Raw genomic sequence first — 14,679 nt, 5'->3', positions numbered from 1 at the left:
ATTGTTTTATTTACTGAGAAAACAACCTCCGTAGATCTATCATAGGAGAGAGCGAAACAGTCAACTAGCCTGTTAAGACAGTACCGCCAATAGAATGTCTATAGGACCGCCGCATTATGCTGTTTTATGCTAAGTTTGTAGGATCTTCTTGGTAGAAGGGCTCTGGGGCTGTCTGTTTGTGGCATGTGTCAACGGGCGGACACATTACAAAAGTTCTGCCCTTCACACCAGTGTTTATGCTGTTTTAACAATAAGTGTGTTAATTGCGATTAAGAAACATTAATGCGCTAAACTTTTTTAATTAATTGTATGCATTAACGTATTGATTCTGACAGTATAGTAAATACATATAAGCAATGTGTCATGACGTCACAAGCAGACAGATTTCAAAACGAGACGTTTCAGCAGGGTGGCAACTATAAATTGACTTTTTAGACTAGGGAGGACGTTTTGAGTTCTGAAATTTACAGTCTGTTTTTTAGTACAGTTACCTCTTATATGTCTAAATATCAAGGAACATTTTATTCTCAATTTCATGACCCCTTTAAGGAATTCTACTTTTGGTTTTTAAACCATCTTGATTATTCCATCTCTGATGATCATTTTAGGCAATCAAATATTATTGCCATTGTTATCGTTGGTGTGCTTGTTATAGTGATTTTGCTTGCAGCTATATTTATTCCTGAATCTCTTGTTTCCTCAGAATGGAGGCATCATGTTTGGAGTTGGCTTTGGAGGGTGAGCGTCTATGTAAAGCAGGAGATTTTAAGGGTGGCACAGCATTCTTTGAAGCTGCAGTTCAGGTGGGAACAGAAGATCTGAAGACTCTTAGTGCCATTTATAGTCAGCTGGGAAATGCTTATTTCTACCTGAAGGAGTACGGTAAAGCCCTGGAGTACCACCGCCACGATCTTACACTTGCACGGTAAGATCAATGATTTTGAACATCTCAAACAAGTCACTGACAAACAAGAGTGCAAAGTTGTGCATCCCACGAGAAAGGAGTTAAAGAGTTGTACCATATATTCTCATCAGGACAATCGGTGACCGGATTGGTGAAGGGAAGGCCAGCGGGAATCTTGGAAACACTCTGAAGGTTTTGGGTCGTTATGATGAAGCAGCCGTATGCTGTCAGAGACACCTGGACATTTCACAAGAACAAGGAGACAAGGTGACAGAAGCACAATCATTACATCCAGCTGACCACATTTATCTCCTCTTAAGACTGTATTAACATATTAATAGCATGTAATAACTGCTCAGCTAACCCATCACTTAATAGGCCTTTATGTACCAAGAAAATATACTAGGGGTGTAAGTGTTTGCTCTGATAAAGATTTGCTTCTGTTGCATTTCTTTAATAGAAAGCATAATGAAATCTGAAATTTGGTCTTGATTTGGTCTGATTCACTTATTTTGATATGTTTCATAATTATTTTAAAAAATATTACAAAGAAAATGTAATGGCAGGGACGATCAAATGCAACCCCACCACAGATTGGGGATCAGGAATTAGTGGATTTTAACTACTGAAAATATGAAATAGGTCAAGAATCGCAGTTTGACTAGTTTATTTAATTTGTCTACTAACAATGTAAAATGTAAATGTTTCACAGGAGATTTATGTAATTTTTGTCATGAAAATTCCCACCACAGTGTCAGATTCTGTATTGTGTTTAATAGAATTCTGTGCAGGAAATGACATTTTTAAAATGTTTCAAATGTTGTTTCAAATGTTTTTTGTTTTTGTTTTTTTTTAAACAAAATGGCCGACTCCTTAGTCTTGCTAAGGCTAATTTCTTAGCTTTCAAGATTTGATGTATCTTAAACACACACAATTAAATCAAATTTTCACAATTTTTATTCTGTCCAACTTTATATTAGTGTCTTTAACTACTGTGAACTAACATTAAAATACATACAATGTATTTTTTGTGTAACTACATATTATTCAGCAAAATTCTCAAACAATTTAGCTACTGAGGTTGAGGTACGGGTAGGTTTAGGAGTAGTGGTAGGGTTAGGGGTTGCGGTTAGGGTTTAGGATAAGAGTTGGCTTAGAGTTAGGTTTAGGGTTAAGGGTAAGGTTAACAGTGTAACTACAGATGTAATGCAGGTTCTTTAAATGTACAGTAAGTACAGTGCAACAACAACAAAAAATTTTCTCCCCAATTTGGAATGCCCAATTCCCAATGTACTCTAAGTCCTCGTGGTGGCGTAGTGACTCGCCTCTATCCAGGTGGCGGAGGACGAATCTCAGTTGCCTCCGCGTCTGAGACCGTCAACCTGCACATCTTATCACGTGGCTTGTTGAGCGTGTTACCGTGGAGACATAGCACGTGTGGAGGCTTCACACTATTTTCCGCGGCATCCACGCACAACTCACCCGCGCCCCACCCAGCGCGAACCACATTATAGCGACCACGAGGAGGTTACCCCATGTGACTCTACCCTCCCTAGCAACCGGGCCAATTTGGTTGCTTAGGAGACCTGGCTGGAGTGGTGGTAGTCAGCGTCCAGCCACCCCCACCCCCCTAATAAATGTTTAAGTACATTTTAGTTGGTCCAAATATTCTGCTCACAAGTGATATTTCCCTTGATTTTTCTTTGTTTTCCCTCATATTCCATCTCAAGCATTCTCTTCTCTGACACTTTTGTCCACTTGATTAAAAAAAAAAAAACTTTATTTGGGACTAAATTGTTTGGTGTGATGGAAATTACACCACAACTGTGGGACAGTCTTAATTTTAGAAAAAAAATTGATAGAAATAATTTTCTTGTACTTTTCTAGTATTTTCAATTACACGCATACACATTAGCTGGACCAGCATGGAAAATATCGGTTTTGAAAAAGTCGAGTGATTTGAAATAAAGAAGCACAACTGATGACACCACTGCTGACAGATTTTACTGTTGATTTTAAATTTGTTCTTTAATCGTAATCTTGACTGGCCATTTTGGAGATTACAGTATTTCCCCAACTTTCATGCAGCTTGTACCCATAGAAAATAGCTGCTCAGGAGCGGCTTGTTAAATTAACTCTTTTTATGCTTGTAAATAATAGCATACACATTGTTCAGGTTTGTATGTTTGGCTCTTATGGGTTCTAATGATGTTCTGCTCTCTCTGCTGCTCTAGGTCGGGGAGGCCAGAGCTCTGTATAACATTGGGAACGTGTTTCATGCGAAGGGTAAACAGCAGCTGTGGGGATGTTCACAAGATCCTGGAGATCTTCATCCTGATGTGAGAGATGCTTTGCAGAGAGCCACAGCCTTCTATGAGTGAGTCCCACACGTCATGATCTTATCACAGTACAGACACTGAAGCTGAGAGTGTCTGAAGCTTTAATATTCACTAGGCAGACACGAGAAATGGATTGTTTACTTAAGTATTAACAGCCACATTTAACAGATTCAGAAGGCTAAATGACACATAAATGAGACCAGAGGTGTCAGATGTGAACAAACGGCCTGAAACAGTCATTAGTCACTCTCACAGGTGTCTCTGTTTATTGGCAAAACACTGAGAACAGAAAAATCTGCTGCCCTGGAAAGAGTTCAGTTGAAAAAATTATTATTGCTATAATCTGTTTTTCAATGGAGGAAACTGGATTTTTACTTCTGGAACCTGACTGTCACACTCTATAAACTGATTTGAAAGACTGGTATGATTGATTGTTTTTATGTGGATAACAGCGCCGTTTGTACCTCCCTTTCAGAATGAATTTGTCACTGGTGAAGGAGTTGGGTGACAGAGCCGCTCAGGGACGAGCCTTTGGTAACCTTGGCAACACTCATTACCTGCTGGGTAACTTTGTTGAGGCCATCAAGTTCCACAGAGAGGTGCGACACTGACATCATTGAGACTTTAACTTGCACAGTTGATAGGAAGTTCAGTCTAACAGGATTTGCATTTAAAAGTAACACACAAATCCTGCTTGTTATTCGCAGCGTCTGTCCATTGCCAAGGAATTTGGTGACAAGGCCGCCGAGCGGAGAGCGTACAGTAACCTAGGCAACGCTCTCATTTTCCTAGGCCAGTTCAATGCAGCTACTGAGTATTACAGGTAACCATGACTACCTGATGGCATCTAGAGTATGTGCCATATCTACCACACAGAATGTATATGCATAAGCACACCTGTTGTATCAATGGTATTTGCATACTTCTAAATCACAATGCAATTCTATTTCAGTGCATTTATTTTAGTGCATTTAAAATAATTTAACGCACACCTAGCCATGGATTATCTTGCTTATACCATGGTCACTTGCCAGAATTGATTAGTTACAGCTGTCATTTATTTTTTTGCAGCACAAATTTTGACTGGAAGAATAAAAAAACAGTTAATTTTATCTAAGGGCTGTTAGATCTGTAGCTCCGCCTGTTCTAAATCAGATGCAAAGAAAAAGTAGAGCGACCACACACTTGGTCAAAACTGTGAATTTAAATGCACAATCCAGAAATAATCATATCCACAGAATGTAGAGGAGTTAGCACTCTAGAGAAAATGTATTATTACATTTGTATTCATTGTCATTTTCACATTAATGTGGAAAAACCGACATGATAAACAACCCAATGTACAAATGACCACAAATTTGTGCAAAGCTCATTTGCATGTGAAAATTATCAGTGGCAATTAACTCTTGAGTTTCGTTAGGGTTACTGTATGATAAGGGGAAAACCTTTCAAAACAAACTGGAAACTGCAGATTTTCAACTCTGAGACATCGGTATGGCATCCATCAAGGCTGCATGATTGACTGAATTAAGAATGAAATCGTAATTTGTCCCAGAACACCCAGGCAACCACCTAGGAACACCTTAACAACTACCCAGAACACCCAACATCATGGCTGTGAGTTTAGCACAGGCAAGCAATCTTTTTTTCTAGAGGAAATGTAAACCTGTAGTTTCTCTGTGTTGTTTCCAGAAAAACTCTGCTGCTGTCTCGACAGCTGAAAGATCAGGTGATGGAAGCTCAAGCATGTTACAGTCTGGGAAACACACACACACTGCTGCAGGAGTACGAGCATGCCATAGACTATCACCTCAAACACCTGCTCATCGCACAAGAGCTCAATGACAGGTCTGAACACACCAGATCTCCATGAAGTCTCCAGACCTACTGTTTAAGCCACAATTAAGATATTTAAAGGGATAATTCACCCAAAAATGGAAATTCTCTCATCATTTACTCACCCATCCCGGATGTGTATGACTTTCTTTTTTCTGCTGAACACAAATTAAGATTTTAGAAGAATTTCTCAGCTGAATGGGTGTCAAAAATGGAAAGCTCCAAAAATCACATAAATATTGATCTGTTTCTGACCCACACCTATCATACGGATTGAACCACTGGACTCTTATGGATTACTTTAATGCTGCCTTTATGTGCTTTTTGGAACATCAACATTTTTGGCACCCATTCACTTGAATTGTATGGACCCACAGGGCTGAAATATTCTTCTAAAAATCTTAATTTGTATTCTGCTGAAGAAAGAAAGTCATACACATCTGGCATGTCAACATTTTTGGGTGAACTATTCCTTTAATGGCAACTATTTATGTTTACCAAGCAAGATGTACCTTTTCATATATCTGATTTTGTTGGTTTTCCTCACTTCCTGTTCCGGTTGCTGCCGGCATGCTGCACAAGTCTGTGTTCGTAGCTTGCTAGCCTGCTTAGCATTGCTTATTCTTATACGTTCATCGTTTTAACCTTTTCCAATTTTCCGCTTTTCTACTGTTTTAACTGCGTGTATTTTACCGCGTGCACACGTTTACTCTCTTTTTTTTTCTTTTTCCCACTTGTCTACATCTCGCGCCTCGACTGCATGCATTAGTTTTCTCCTCTGTGTTTTACACGGATTATTGCATCAATCTCAAACCTCTGCTGATCAGGAACCACATCGATCTCAAACACTCGCCGCTCAAGAATAACCATAACAGCCATAACAACAACAACAAACAATTGCGGTAAGTCATGGCATCTGCTCATGTTATTTCTTTCTGCATTGCATACCATATGTTTACTATAGCATCTTCCATCAGCAATGAGGGACTTACATGTGATAAATGTAAGGAATTAGTCAGGCTGATGGAGAAGGTTAATGAGTTAGAGATACGCATCCGAATGCTAGTTAAGGTCAGTGAGAAAGAGAAGCCAGTAGATACTGTTTCAGATGCGAGTATTACAGCGAGCAACACACACTTTGGTTCTGGCTGAAGAGCCCCCGCAACAGGGCGTTTGGGTGACGTCTCAGCAGCATACTCGCTCAGCAAAGCAACACTATTCTCCCATTTCTTTTAGGATTTCCAATCGATTCTCCCCACTCAGTGATGCACCCATTGAGAATCATGTTGAAAAAAAGGTGATACTATTGTAAGGAACGTGGAAATAAGACTCTAGCCACTATTGTTAAATGCATTTTGGGGGCTTGGGCATCTGACATCAGATCAAATTTACAAGTGCTGGCTGGATTTTCTAAAATTGTTATTCATGTATATGCGATGCCTGCCAGTCAGAGATCACTAAAGATAATATTAAAGAGGTGTGTGAACAATGTCAGACACTGTAATATGCTCTGGCGCCCTCCCTGCTCGTCGTGGTGACGAGGTTTATAGTAGATTAGTGTCACTGAATGGCTGGATGTCCAGAGTGGTGTCCGGAGAATAGCATAGGATTTATAGACAATTGGAGTTTTTAGGGTAGATCTGACCTGCTAAAGAGAGACAGACTCCATCCCTCAAGGGAAGGTGCCACCCTCCTCTCTAGTAATTTGACTAATAGTCTTAATAGTGATAGTAATTGACTAACCGGGGTCCAGGTCAGAAAGCAGACAAACTGGTTAATCTGAACGTCTGCTAGCTGCCTTGAGATGTCACACAGGTCACATAAACTACAACACATAAAGACTGTATCATCCAGATATCATATAGAGACTGTGTCTGTTCCCAGAACTACCAAACACAAACCATTCATTAAATCATTTAGAAAATTTTGATTAAGGTCAAACTTGAAAAAAAAAACAAATATATATATATTTTTTTTAAGATAAACATCATATAAAGGTAGGGCTACTAAACATTAGATCTCTTTCAACAAAAGCACTAATTGTAAATCAAATTATTACAGATCATAGTTTGGAAGCACTCTGCTTGTCTGAAACCTGGCTTAAACCAGATGAATAAATTAGTTTAAATGAATCTACTCCCCCAGGTTATTGTTATAAACATGAGCTTCATCTGAAGGGTCGAGGAGGAGGTGTTGCTGCAATTTACAGAGAAGTTTCTGGTGTTACTTAGAAAACAGGATATAAGTTTAAATCTTTTGAACTAATAAATGCTTAATGTGACACCATCAGATATAAATAAAAAATCTCTGTCTTCTTTTGCCCTTGCTACAGTATATTAATCACCCGGGCTGTATTCTGATTTCCATGGTGATATAGCAAATTTTCTATCAGATCTAGTAGTTACTGTAGATAGAGCTTTAATTGTTGGTGACTTCAACATTCACATAGGATTAGAATTTATTGATATTCTAAACTCTCTTGGAGCCAGACAAAATGTGACAGGACCAACTCATCGCTATAATCATACGCTAGATTTAATTCTGTCATATGGAGTTGATGTTGATACTATAGAAATTCTACCGCAGAGCGATGACATATCAAATCATTACCTTGTCTCTTGTTTGCTGCGATCAGCTAATGCCACTCAATCTACACCACGCTATCGTTCAGGTAGAACTATTCTTTTGACCACTAAAGATAGCTTCACCATTAACCTTCCAGATTAATCTCATATACTCAGTAAGCCAAAAAGTCTATAAGAACTTGATGTAATAACAGAAAATATAAATAAAGTCTTTTAAAGCACTCTTGATGTTGCTTTAAAAGAAAATTCAAGAAAAAAGCCCTGCATCATGGTACAGTGATCACACTCATGCCCTCAAGAGAGCAGCTCAGACGCTTTTATCCAAAATGACTTAACAAAAGAGGAAAACAAAAGCAAATCATCTTAAGGAGACAGTGGTATGAAAAAGTGCCATACTACAAAGTTTCACTAGCATCAGAATAGTATTCAAAACAGATTAAAAGTGCAACAAGAATTTTTATTTTATTTTTTATTAATGACTAGTTAAGTGCTAATGGAAAAGATGTGTTTTTAGTCATTTTTTGAAGACAGAGAGTGAGTCAGCTTCACGGATGGAGTTGGGAAGGTCATTCCACCATCGTGGTATGATGAAGCTGAAAGTCCGGGAAAGTGTTTTAGTGACTCTTTGTGTTGGTACAACAAGGTGACGTTCCTTAGCCAACCGCAGGCTTCTAGTGGGCACGTAGCTCTGCATAAATTATTTTAGGTGTGCTGGAGCAGACCCAGTGACTGTTCTGTATGCCAGCATCAGAGCCTTGAATTTGATACGTGCATCAACCGGCAGCCAGTGGAGAGAGACAAGGAGTGGTGTAACGTGCTCTCTTTGGTTCATTAAAGACCAGACGTGCTGCTGCATTCTGGATCATTTGCAGGGGTCTAATTGCTCATGCAGGGAGGCCTGCAATGAAAATGTTACAGTAGTCCAGTCTAGTTATGACAAGTGACTGGACAAGCAGTTGTGTGGCATGTTCAGAGAGGAAGGGTCTTATCTTCCTGATATTGTAGAGTGTAAATCTACATGAGTAGACTTTGAGATGTGGTCTGTGAAATTTTGTCTGTTGTCGATGGTTACCCCTAGATTTCTGACCGTTTTTGAAGGCGTTACTGTAGTTGCACCATGGTGCACAGTGATGTTGTGTTCAACAGCAGGGTTGGCTGGAAAGACAAGGAGTTCAGTCTTGGCTGGGTTAAGTTGCAGGTGGTGTTCCTTCATCCAGGCCGAGATGTCTGCCAGGCAGGCTGAAATTTGATCTGTCACTGTGGTGTCGTTGGGCTGGAAAGACAAGTAGAGTTGCGTGTCATCAGCGTAGAGGTAGTAAGAGAAACCATGTGCCTGAATGATGGGTCCCAGTGATGTTGTGTATATAGAGAAGAGAAGTGGCCCAAGCACTGATCCCTGAGGTACCCCAGTAAGTAGCTGATGTGGCTTGGATACCTCACCTCTCCAGGCTACCTTGAAGGACCTACCTGAGAGATAGGAATTAAACAAATCAAGCACAGTTCCTGTGATGCCCAGCGAGGAGAGGGTAAAGAGTAAGATCTGATGGTTGACTGTGTCAAAGGCTGCAGAAAGGTCCAGCAGAATCAGGACAGATGATCTCGATTCAGCTTTTGCCTGTCTCAGTGACTCAGTGACAGACAGCAGGGCAGTCTCAGTGCAGTGTCCACTTTTGAAGCCTGACTGATTGTCATCCAGCAGCTTGTTCTGTAAGAGATAGGCAGAGATTTGATTGAAAACTGCCTTTTCAAGTGTTTTTGCCATGAATGGGATGAGAGAGACTGGTCTGTAGTGTTCTATTTGTGTGGGGTTAAGTGTGGGTTTCTTCAGCAGTGGGGTTACTCGAGCCTGCTTAAATGTAGTGGGAAAAGTGCCTGTAAGTAGAGATGTGTTAATTATGTGTGTGAGTTCTGGTAGGATGGGTAGGATGGGATGGGCGAGTTGTGACATACAATGGGAGCATAGACTGCCTTGACGGTTGATATATGCTACCGTTGTCTGTCCGAACTAACACATGCTTGCCCTGGATCAATGGCCGAAACCTCCGCAGGGCGAGCAGAATTGCCAGCAACTCGAGGCAGTTGATGTGCCAACGTAGCCACGGACCCATCCAGGAGCCGATGGCTGCGTACCCATTGCATACAGCGCCCCAGCCCGTTTTGGAGGCGTCTGTCATAACCACAACATGCCTGGAGTCCTGCTCTAGGGGAACGCCTGCCCGTAGAAATGTGAGGTCGGTCCAAGGGCTGAAGAGGCGGTGACAGACCAGCGTGATGGCCAAGCGATGTGTCCCGTGGTGCCATGCCCATCTCGGGACTCAAGTCTGGAGCCAGTGCTGAAGCGGTCTCATATGCATCAACCTGAATGGAGTGGCCACCGCTGAGGAAGCCATATGCCCCAGGAGCCTCTGAAACAGTTTCAGTGGAACCGCTGTCTTCTGTCTGAACGCCTTCAAACAGGTCAGCACCGACTGTGCGTGCTCCTTATCCAACTCCAAGCCGAGAAAAGAGATGCTCTGAACCGGGAGGAGCTTGCTCTTTCCCCAGATGACCCGAAGCCCTAGTCGGCTGAGGTGCGAGAGTACCAGGTCCCTGTGTGCACACAACACATCCCGAGAGTGAGCTAGGATTAGCCAATCATCGAGATAGTTGAGGATGCGAATGTCCACTTCCCTTAATGGGGCAAGGGCTGCCTCTGCAACCTTCATGAAGACGTGAGGGGACAAGGACAGGCCGAAAGGGAGGACCTTGTACTGATGCTCCCGACCTTCGAATGCAAACCGCAGGAAGGGTCTGTGTCGAGGTAGAATCGAGACGTGGAAGTACACGTCCTTCAGGTCTACCGCCGTGAACCAATCTTGATGCCGGACGCTCGCTAGAATGCGTTTTTGCATCAGCATCTTGAACGGGAGTCCAAGATTGGCTGCAACCCACCGCCTTTCTTCAGTACAATGAAGTAGGGGCTGTAAAACCCCTTCTTCATCTCGGCCAGAGGGACAGGCTCTATGGCACCCTTCCGTAGGAGGGTAGCGATCTCCGCGCGCAAGGTAGCGGCGTTATCGCCCTTTACCGAGGTGAAGTGGATGCCGCTGAACCTGGGCGGACACCTGGCGAACTGAATTACATAGCCGAGTCAGACAGTCCGAACCAGCCATCGTGACGGGTTGGAAAGCGCATGCCATGCATCCAAGCTCTGGCCAAGAGGGACCAAGGGGACAGTCATGTCGGATGTACCGGCGGGTGGGGCCTCGCAGCAGGGTGGAGCCTGAGGTGCCACACTGTGTCGTGGTGGTGCTGAGTTCAGGGACATCGAAGCACTTACCTGGCTCCTTGTGACCACCCCCGGACAGCCTGGGACAGGGGAGGAAGAGGCCTGTCCTTGTGACCCGTGGAGACTATCACATCGGGGGCGGATTTGTGCCACAGCTGGGCACGCAGGGGCAGGGAGACCACCGTTGGAGTGCCAAACTTGCCAAAATGAATGGTGGATGGTGGTCACGATGACAGCCATGCACACCGGGTATGTGACCCAGGGAACAAGGAAACCACTCTTTTGCTGAACTCTGGAGTACCGCAGCCACTTGAGCATGCGGCAAAATTAAATGAAAAGGCAACAAAAGGTTCTCCTCCTGGCCCTACATCAGGGGATGGAATGGTCTGCTTACCAGCTCCAGAGCAGTGGGTTTCGTCGTCCCCTGGTCACCCGTCTCAGGTGCGCTTCGAAGCCTTTCGTGGGTTCTTGGCGGCCGGCCGTTAGACGGTGGCGTCTGCTTCCTGCGGTGGGCTGCGGCGGAGCCGGTGCAGTCACAGCAGGGGGACGCCCTTTGCGACAAGCAGGCGGGGTGCGGGATCTTGAGCTGCGCCGGGGCAGGATGTGCTGGATAGCCTCCGTCTGCTGCTTCACCGCCAAGAACTGCTGGGCAAAGTCCTCGGCGGTGTCGCCGAGCAGGCCAACCTGGGAAATGGGGGCACCAAGGAACCGTGCCTTGTCGGCCTCTCCCATCTCGACCAGGTTGAGTCAAAGGTGGTGCTCCTGGACCACCAAGGTGGACATCACCCGCCTGAGAGACCGCGCTGTGACCTTTGTCACCCGGAGAGCGAGGTCAGTCGCCGAGCGCAGCTCCTGCATCAATCCCGGGGCGGAACTACCCTCGTGCAGTTCCTTTAGCACCCTGGCTTGGTGGACTTGTAGGAGAGCCATGGCGTGCAGGGTGGAGGCGGCTTGTCCAGCGGCACTGTAGGCTTTGGCTATCAGGGATGACGTAAACCTACAGGCCTTGGACGGGAGCTTTGTACGCCCGTGCCAGGTGGCGGCACTCTGCGGGCATAGGTGCACCGTGAGCACCTTATCCACCAGGGGGATCGCTGAATAGCCCCTGGCTGCCCCACCATCAAGCTTAGTGAGGGCAGGGGAGCTGAAAGATTGGGTCCAGGCAGTAAAAGGTGCCTCCCACGACCTTGTCAGCTCCTCATGCACTTTTGGGAAGAAAGGAACTGGGGTGTGGCTGTGAGCGGCACCACGAGCCCAGGAACCAATCATCGAGCCGCGAGGGTTCAGGGGAGAGCGGAGGGTTCCACTCTAGCCCGACGCTCGCGGCTGCCCGGGAAAGCATGTCTGTCATCTCCACGTCAGCCTGTGACTGGGCGACCGTACCCGAGGGGGGGAGCCCAGCTGAGGCTTCCGCATCCGACTGGACGAGCCCGCTCTCCGATGCTGCGCTCGAGAGCTCATCGGCTTCGCGAGCTCCGAACAAGAGGTCGAACTCGCCATGAGACGAGCCGGCGGACTCATCCGGAAGCCCGATTGGGGCAGACGAGCATGCTGGGGAATGGGAGGTCCGTGGGGGGATACCCGGAGGAGGTGGTCCCATTTTGATCCCCAAATCGCCCCCAGTGCTAGCCGCGCTGGCCTCATACCCGTAGGTAGAAGGACCGAGGCGGGGAGCCGCTAGGGTGGCTTGCTTTCTTACGAAGGCAAGCCGCGACCGGAACATTGCCATGGTCATGTTCCATCCACGAACGCTGTCTCCACATGGGTCGCGCCCAGACACGAAAGACAGCGATCGTGACCATCAGAAGGCAAGAGATAATGACCGCAACCAGGAATAACACACAAATGGAAAGGCATCTTTAAAAAGACGCATCTTTAAAAAGACGTTCAGTGTATGCCGCACTTTTAGAGAAATATACTCTTTTATTTCTGCCGAAGCGCCCAGGGGCGTTCTCTGCAGTGCACCAGTGCAGAGGAGGGAGAAGCTGCTGAAATGTGCTGTCAGATCCAGCAGAGGTGAATGAACAGTCGTGGAACTCAGCTCAGTGAACATCGACCGTTCGGCTCCGAAGAGAAAATCTGAATGAGTGGTTGCTTACCAGCTCCTTTTATACCAGTATGTCCGGGGGAGTGGTATGCAAATACCACTTGCCAATTTTCATTGGCCTTTTATCAAAGACCAGAGGTGTTTCAGGCTCCCAAGAGTGACCCCTATTGTCACTACATCGACACAACTTCGAGTGAGTGACAAATAGGGAACTTGTGTTATATTTGATACCAATCTGTCTTTTGAAAATTAAGTTTCCAATGTTTGTAGAACAGCATTCTTCCACCTCAGAAATATTGCTAAGTTACGACACATGATCTCTGTGCTGATGCCGAAAAACTAATTAATGCGTTCATGACCTTAAGACTAGATTGTTGTAATGCATTACTGCGAGGATGTCCTGCAAGTTTAATAAATAAACTTCAATTGGTTCAAATTGCAGCTGCCAGAGTGCTGACTAGAACCAAGAAATATGATCATATTAGCCCCATTTTATCGTCGTTACATTGGCTACCTGTTAAATTTCGTATTAATTTTAAAATTCTGTTAACTACATACAAAGCTTTGAATGGTCTAGCTCCACAGTACTTAAGTGACCTTCTGTCACGCTATATTCATCACGTTCATTACAATCACAAAATGCTGGCCTGTTAATAGTTCCTAGAATATCAAAATCCACAAAAGGAGGTAGATCCTTTTCCTGTTTGGCTCCTAAACTATGGAATAGTCTCCCTAACATTGTTCGAGATGCAGACACACTCACTCAGTTTAAGTCTAGACTAAAGACTCATCTATTTAGCCAGGCATACACCTAATTTATCCATCAACTCACAATTAGGCTGCTTTAGTTAGGTCTGCTGGAACCAGAAACATTTCTCAGAAACATTTCTGACAACTATAACTCTGCAATAAATTGAATGGCATATATTCTAATAATATTCTATTTGTTTCCCTGTCTCAACCTCAGGATTCATATTCCGAGGTTACCAGAGCTGGCCAGATCCAGCTCCGTTCCTGCATCTTGTCGGACTCCACTGCTACGTGTCTCTGAGTGATGATGACAAACTACAGCCAGTGCTAGCCAGACAACACTTCAGTCTTTTACGATGGACTTCAGCGGATGAACTGCTGCCAACTCCAACTGTAAGACATCGGATACTTCATATGCCACTGCCTGAACCTTGGACTTAGGATGGACCCCACAGAACCTCACCGAAATGACCTGCCAGTTGAACTGCAATGCACCTCATTGATCTCTGTCTGCATCACCTTTGTCTATTGATGGACTACACTCTTGAAATGGAATACATAGACTAGTATCAATTAATTGCCAACAAAAGCCTTCATCAGCCAACTAACAAAGGACAATGCATCTATGTGAATTTTTCTCCATTAACCAACATCTTATGGAGTTTTGTGTTCCTTGCCACAGTTGCCTTCGGCTTGTTCACTGGGGTTCTAAATACAATTATTTTTTAATTATTTATTAATTTATTTTTATACACATTTTATAATCATATTTAATCAAACTACACAATGATGACTCTAAGACTTTATAGATATTACAGTTTAATTTTCTGTTAATGCATGATTTTCTGTTGAGCTGCTTTGAAACGATGTGTGTTGTGAAAAGCGCTATACAAATAAAAATTATTTGACTTGATTTTAACTAATCTTTGACAGAATCTTTCTTCTTGCAA

At 44.0% G+C, this 14,679-nt stretch overlaps 1 protein-coding gene across 2 annotated transcripts in view; it reads left to right on the top strand.

Annotated features, from left to right (window-relative positions):
- The window catches only part of LOC127426139 (G-protein-signaling modulator 1-like), a 69,682-nt gene that overhangs the window by 18,604 nt on the left and 36,399 nt on the right, over window positions 1–14,679 (top strand). For both annotated transcript variants that reach the window (XM_051672719.1, XM_051672710.1), the window contains exons 2-7: window positions 704–925; window positions 1,036–1,171; window positions 3,139–3,281; window positions 3,719–3,842; window positions 3,951–4,066; window positions 4,936–5,091. In XM_051672719.1, the coding sequence (XP_051528679.1) occupies window positions 704–925; window positions 1,036–1,171; window positions 3,139–3,281; window positions 3,719–3,842; window positions 3,951–4,066; window positions 4,936–5,091 (897 nt within the window). The remainder of the gene's footprint in view (window positions 1–703; window positions 926–1,035; window positions 1,172–3,138; window positions 3,282–3,718; window positions 3,843–3,950; window positions 4,067–4,935; window positions 5,092–14,679) is intronic.

The sequence above is a fragment of the Myxocyprinus asiaticus genome, chromosome 3, assembly GCF_019703515.2.
Source record: "Myxocyprinus asiaticus isolate MX2 ecotype Aquarium Trade chromosome 3, UBuf_Myxa_2, whole genome shotgun sequence".
Taxonomy (NCBI): domain Eukaryota; kingdom Metazoa; phylum Chordata; class Actinopteri; order Cypriniformes; family Catostomidae; genus Myxocyprinus; species Myxocyprinus asiaticus.
Note: the sequence above shows the minus strand (reverse complement) of the source record. Positions and strands in the feature narration are given on the sequence as shown.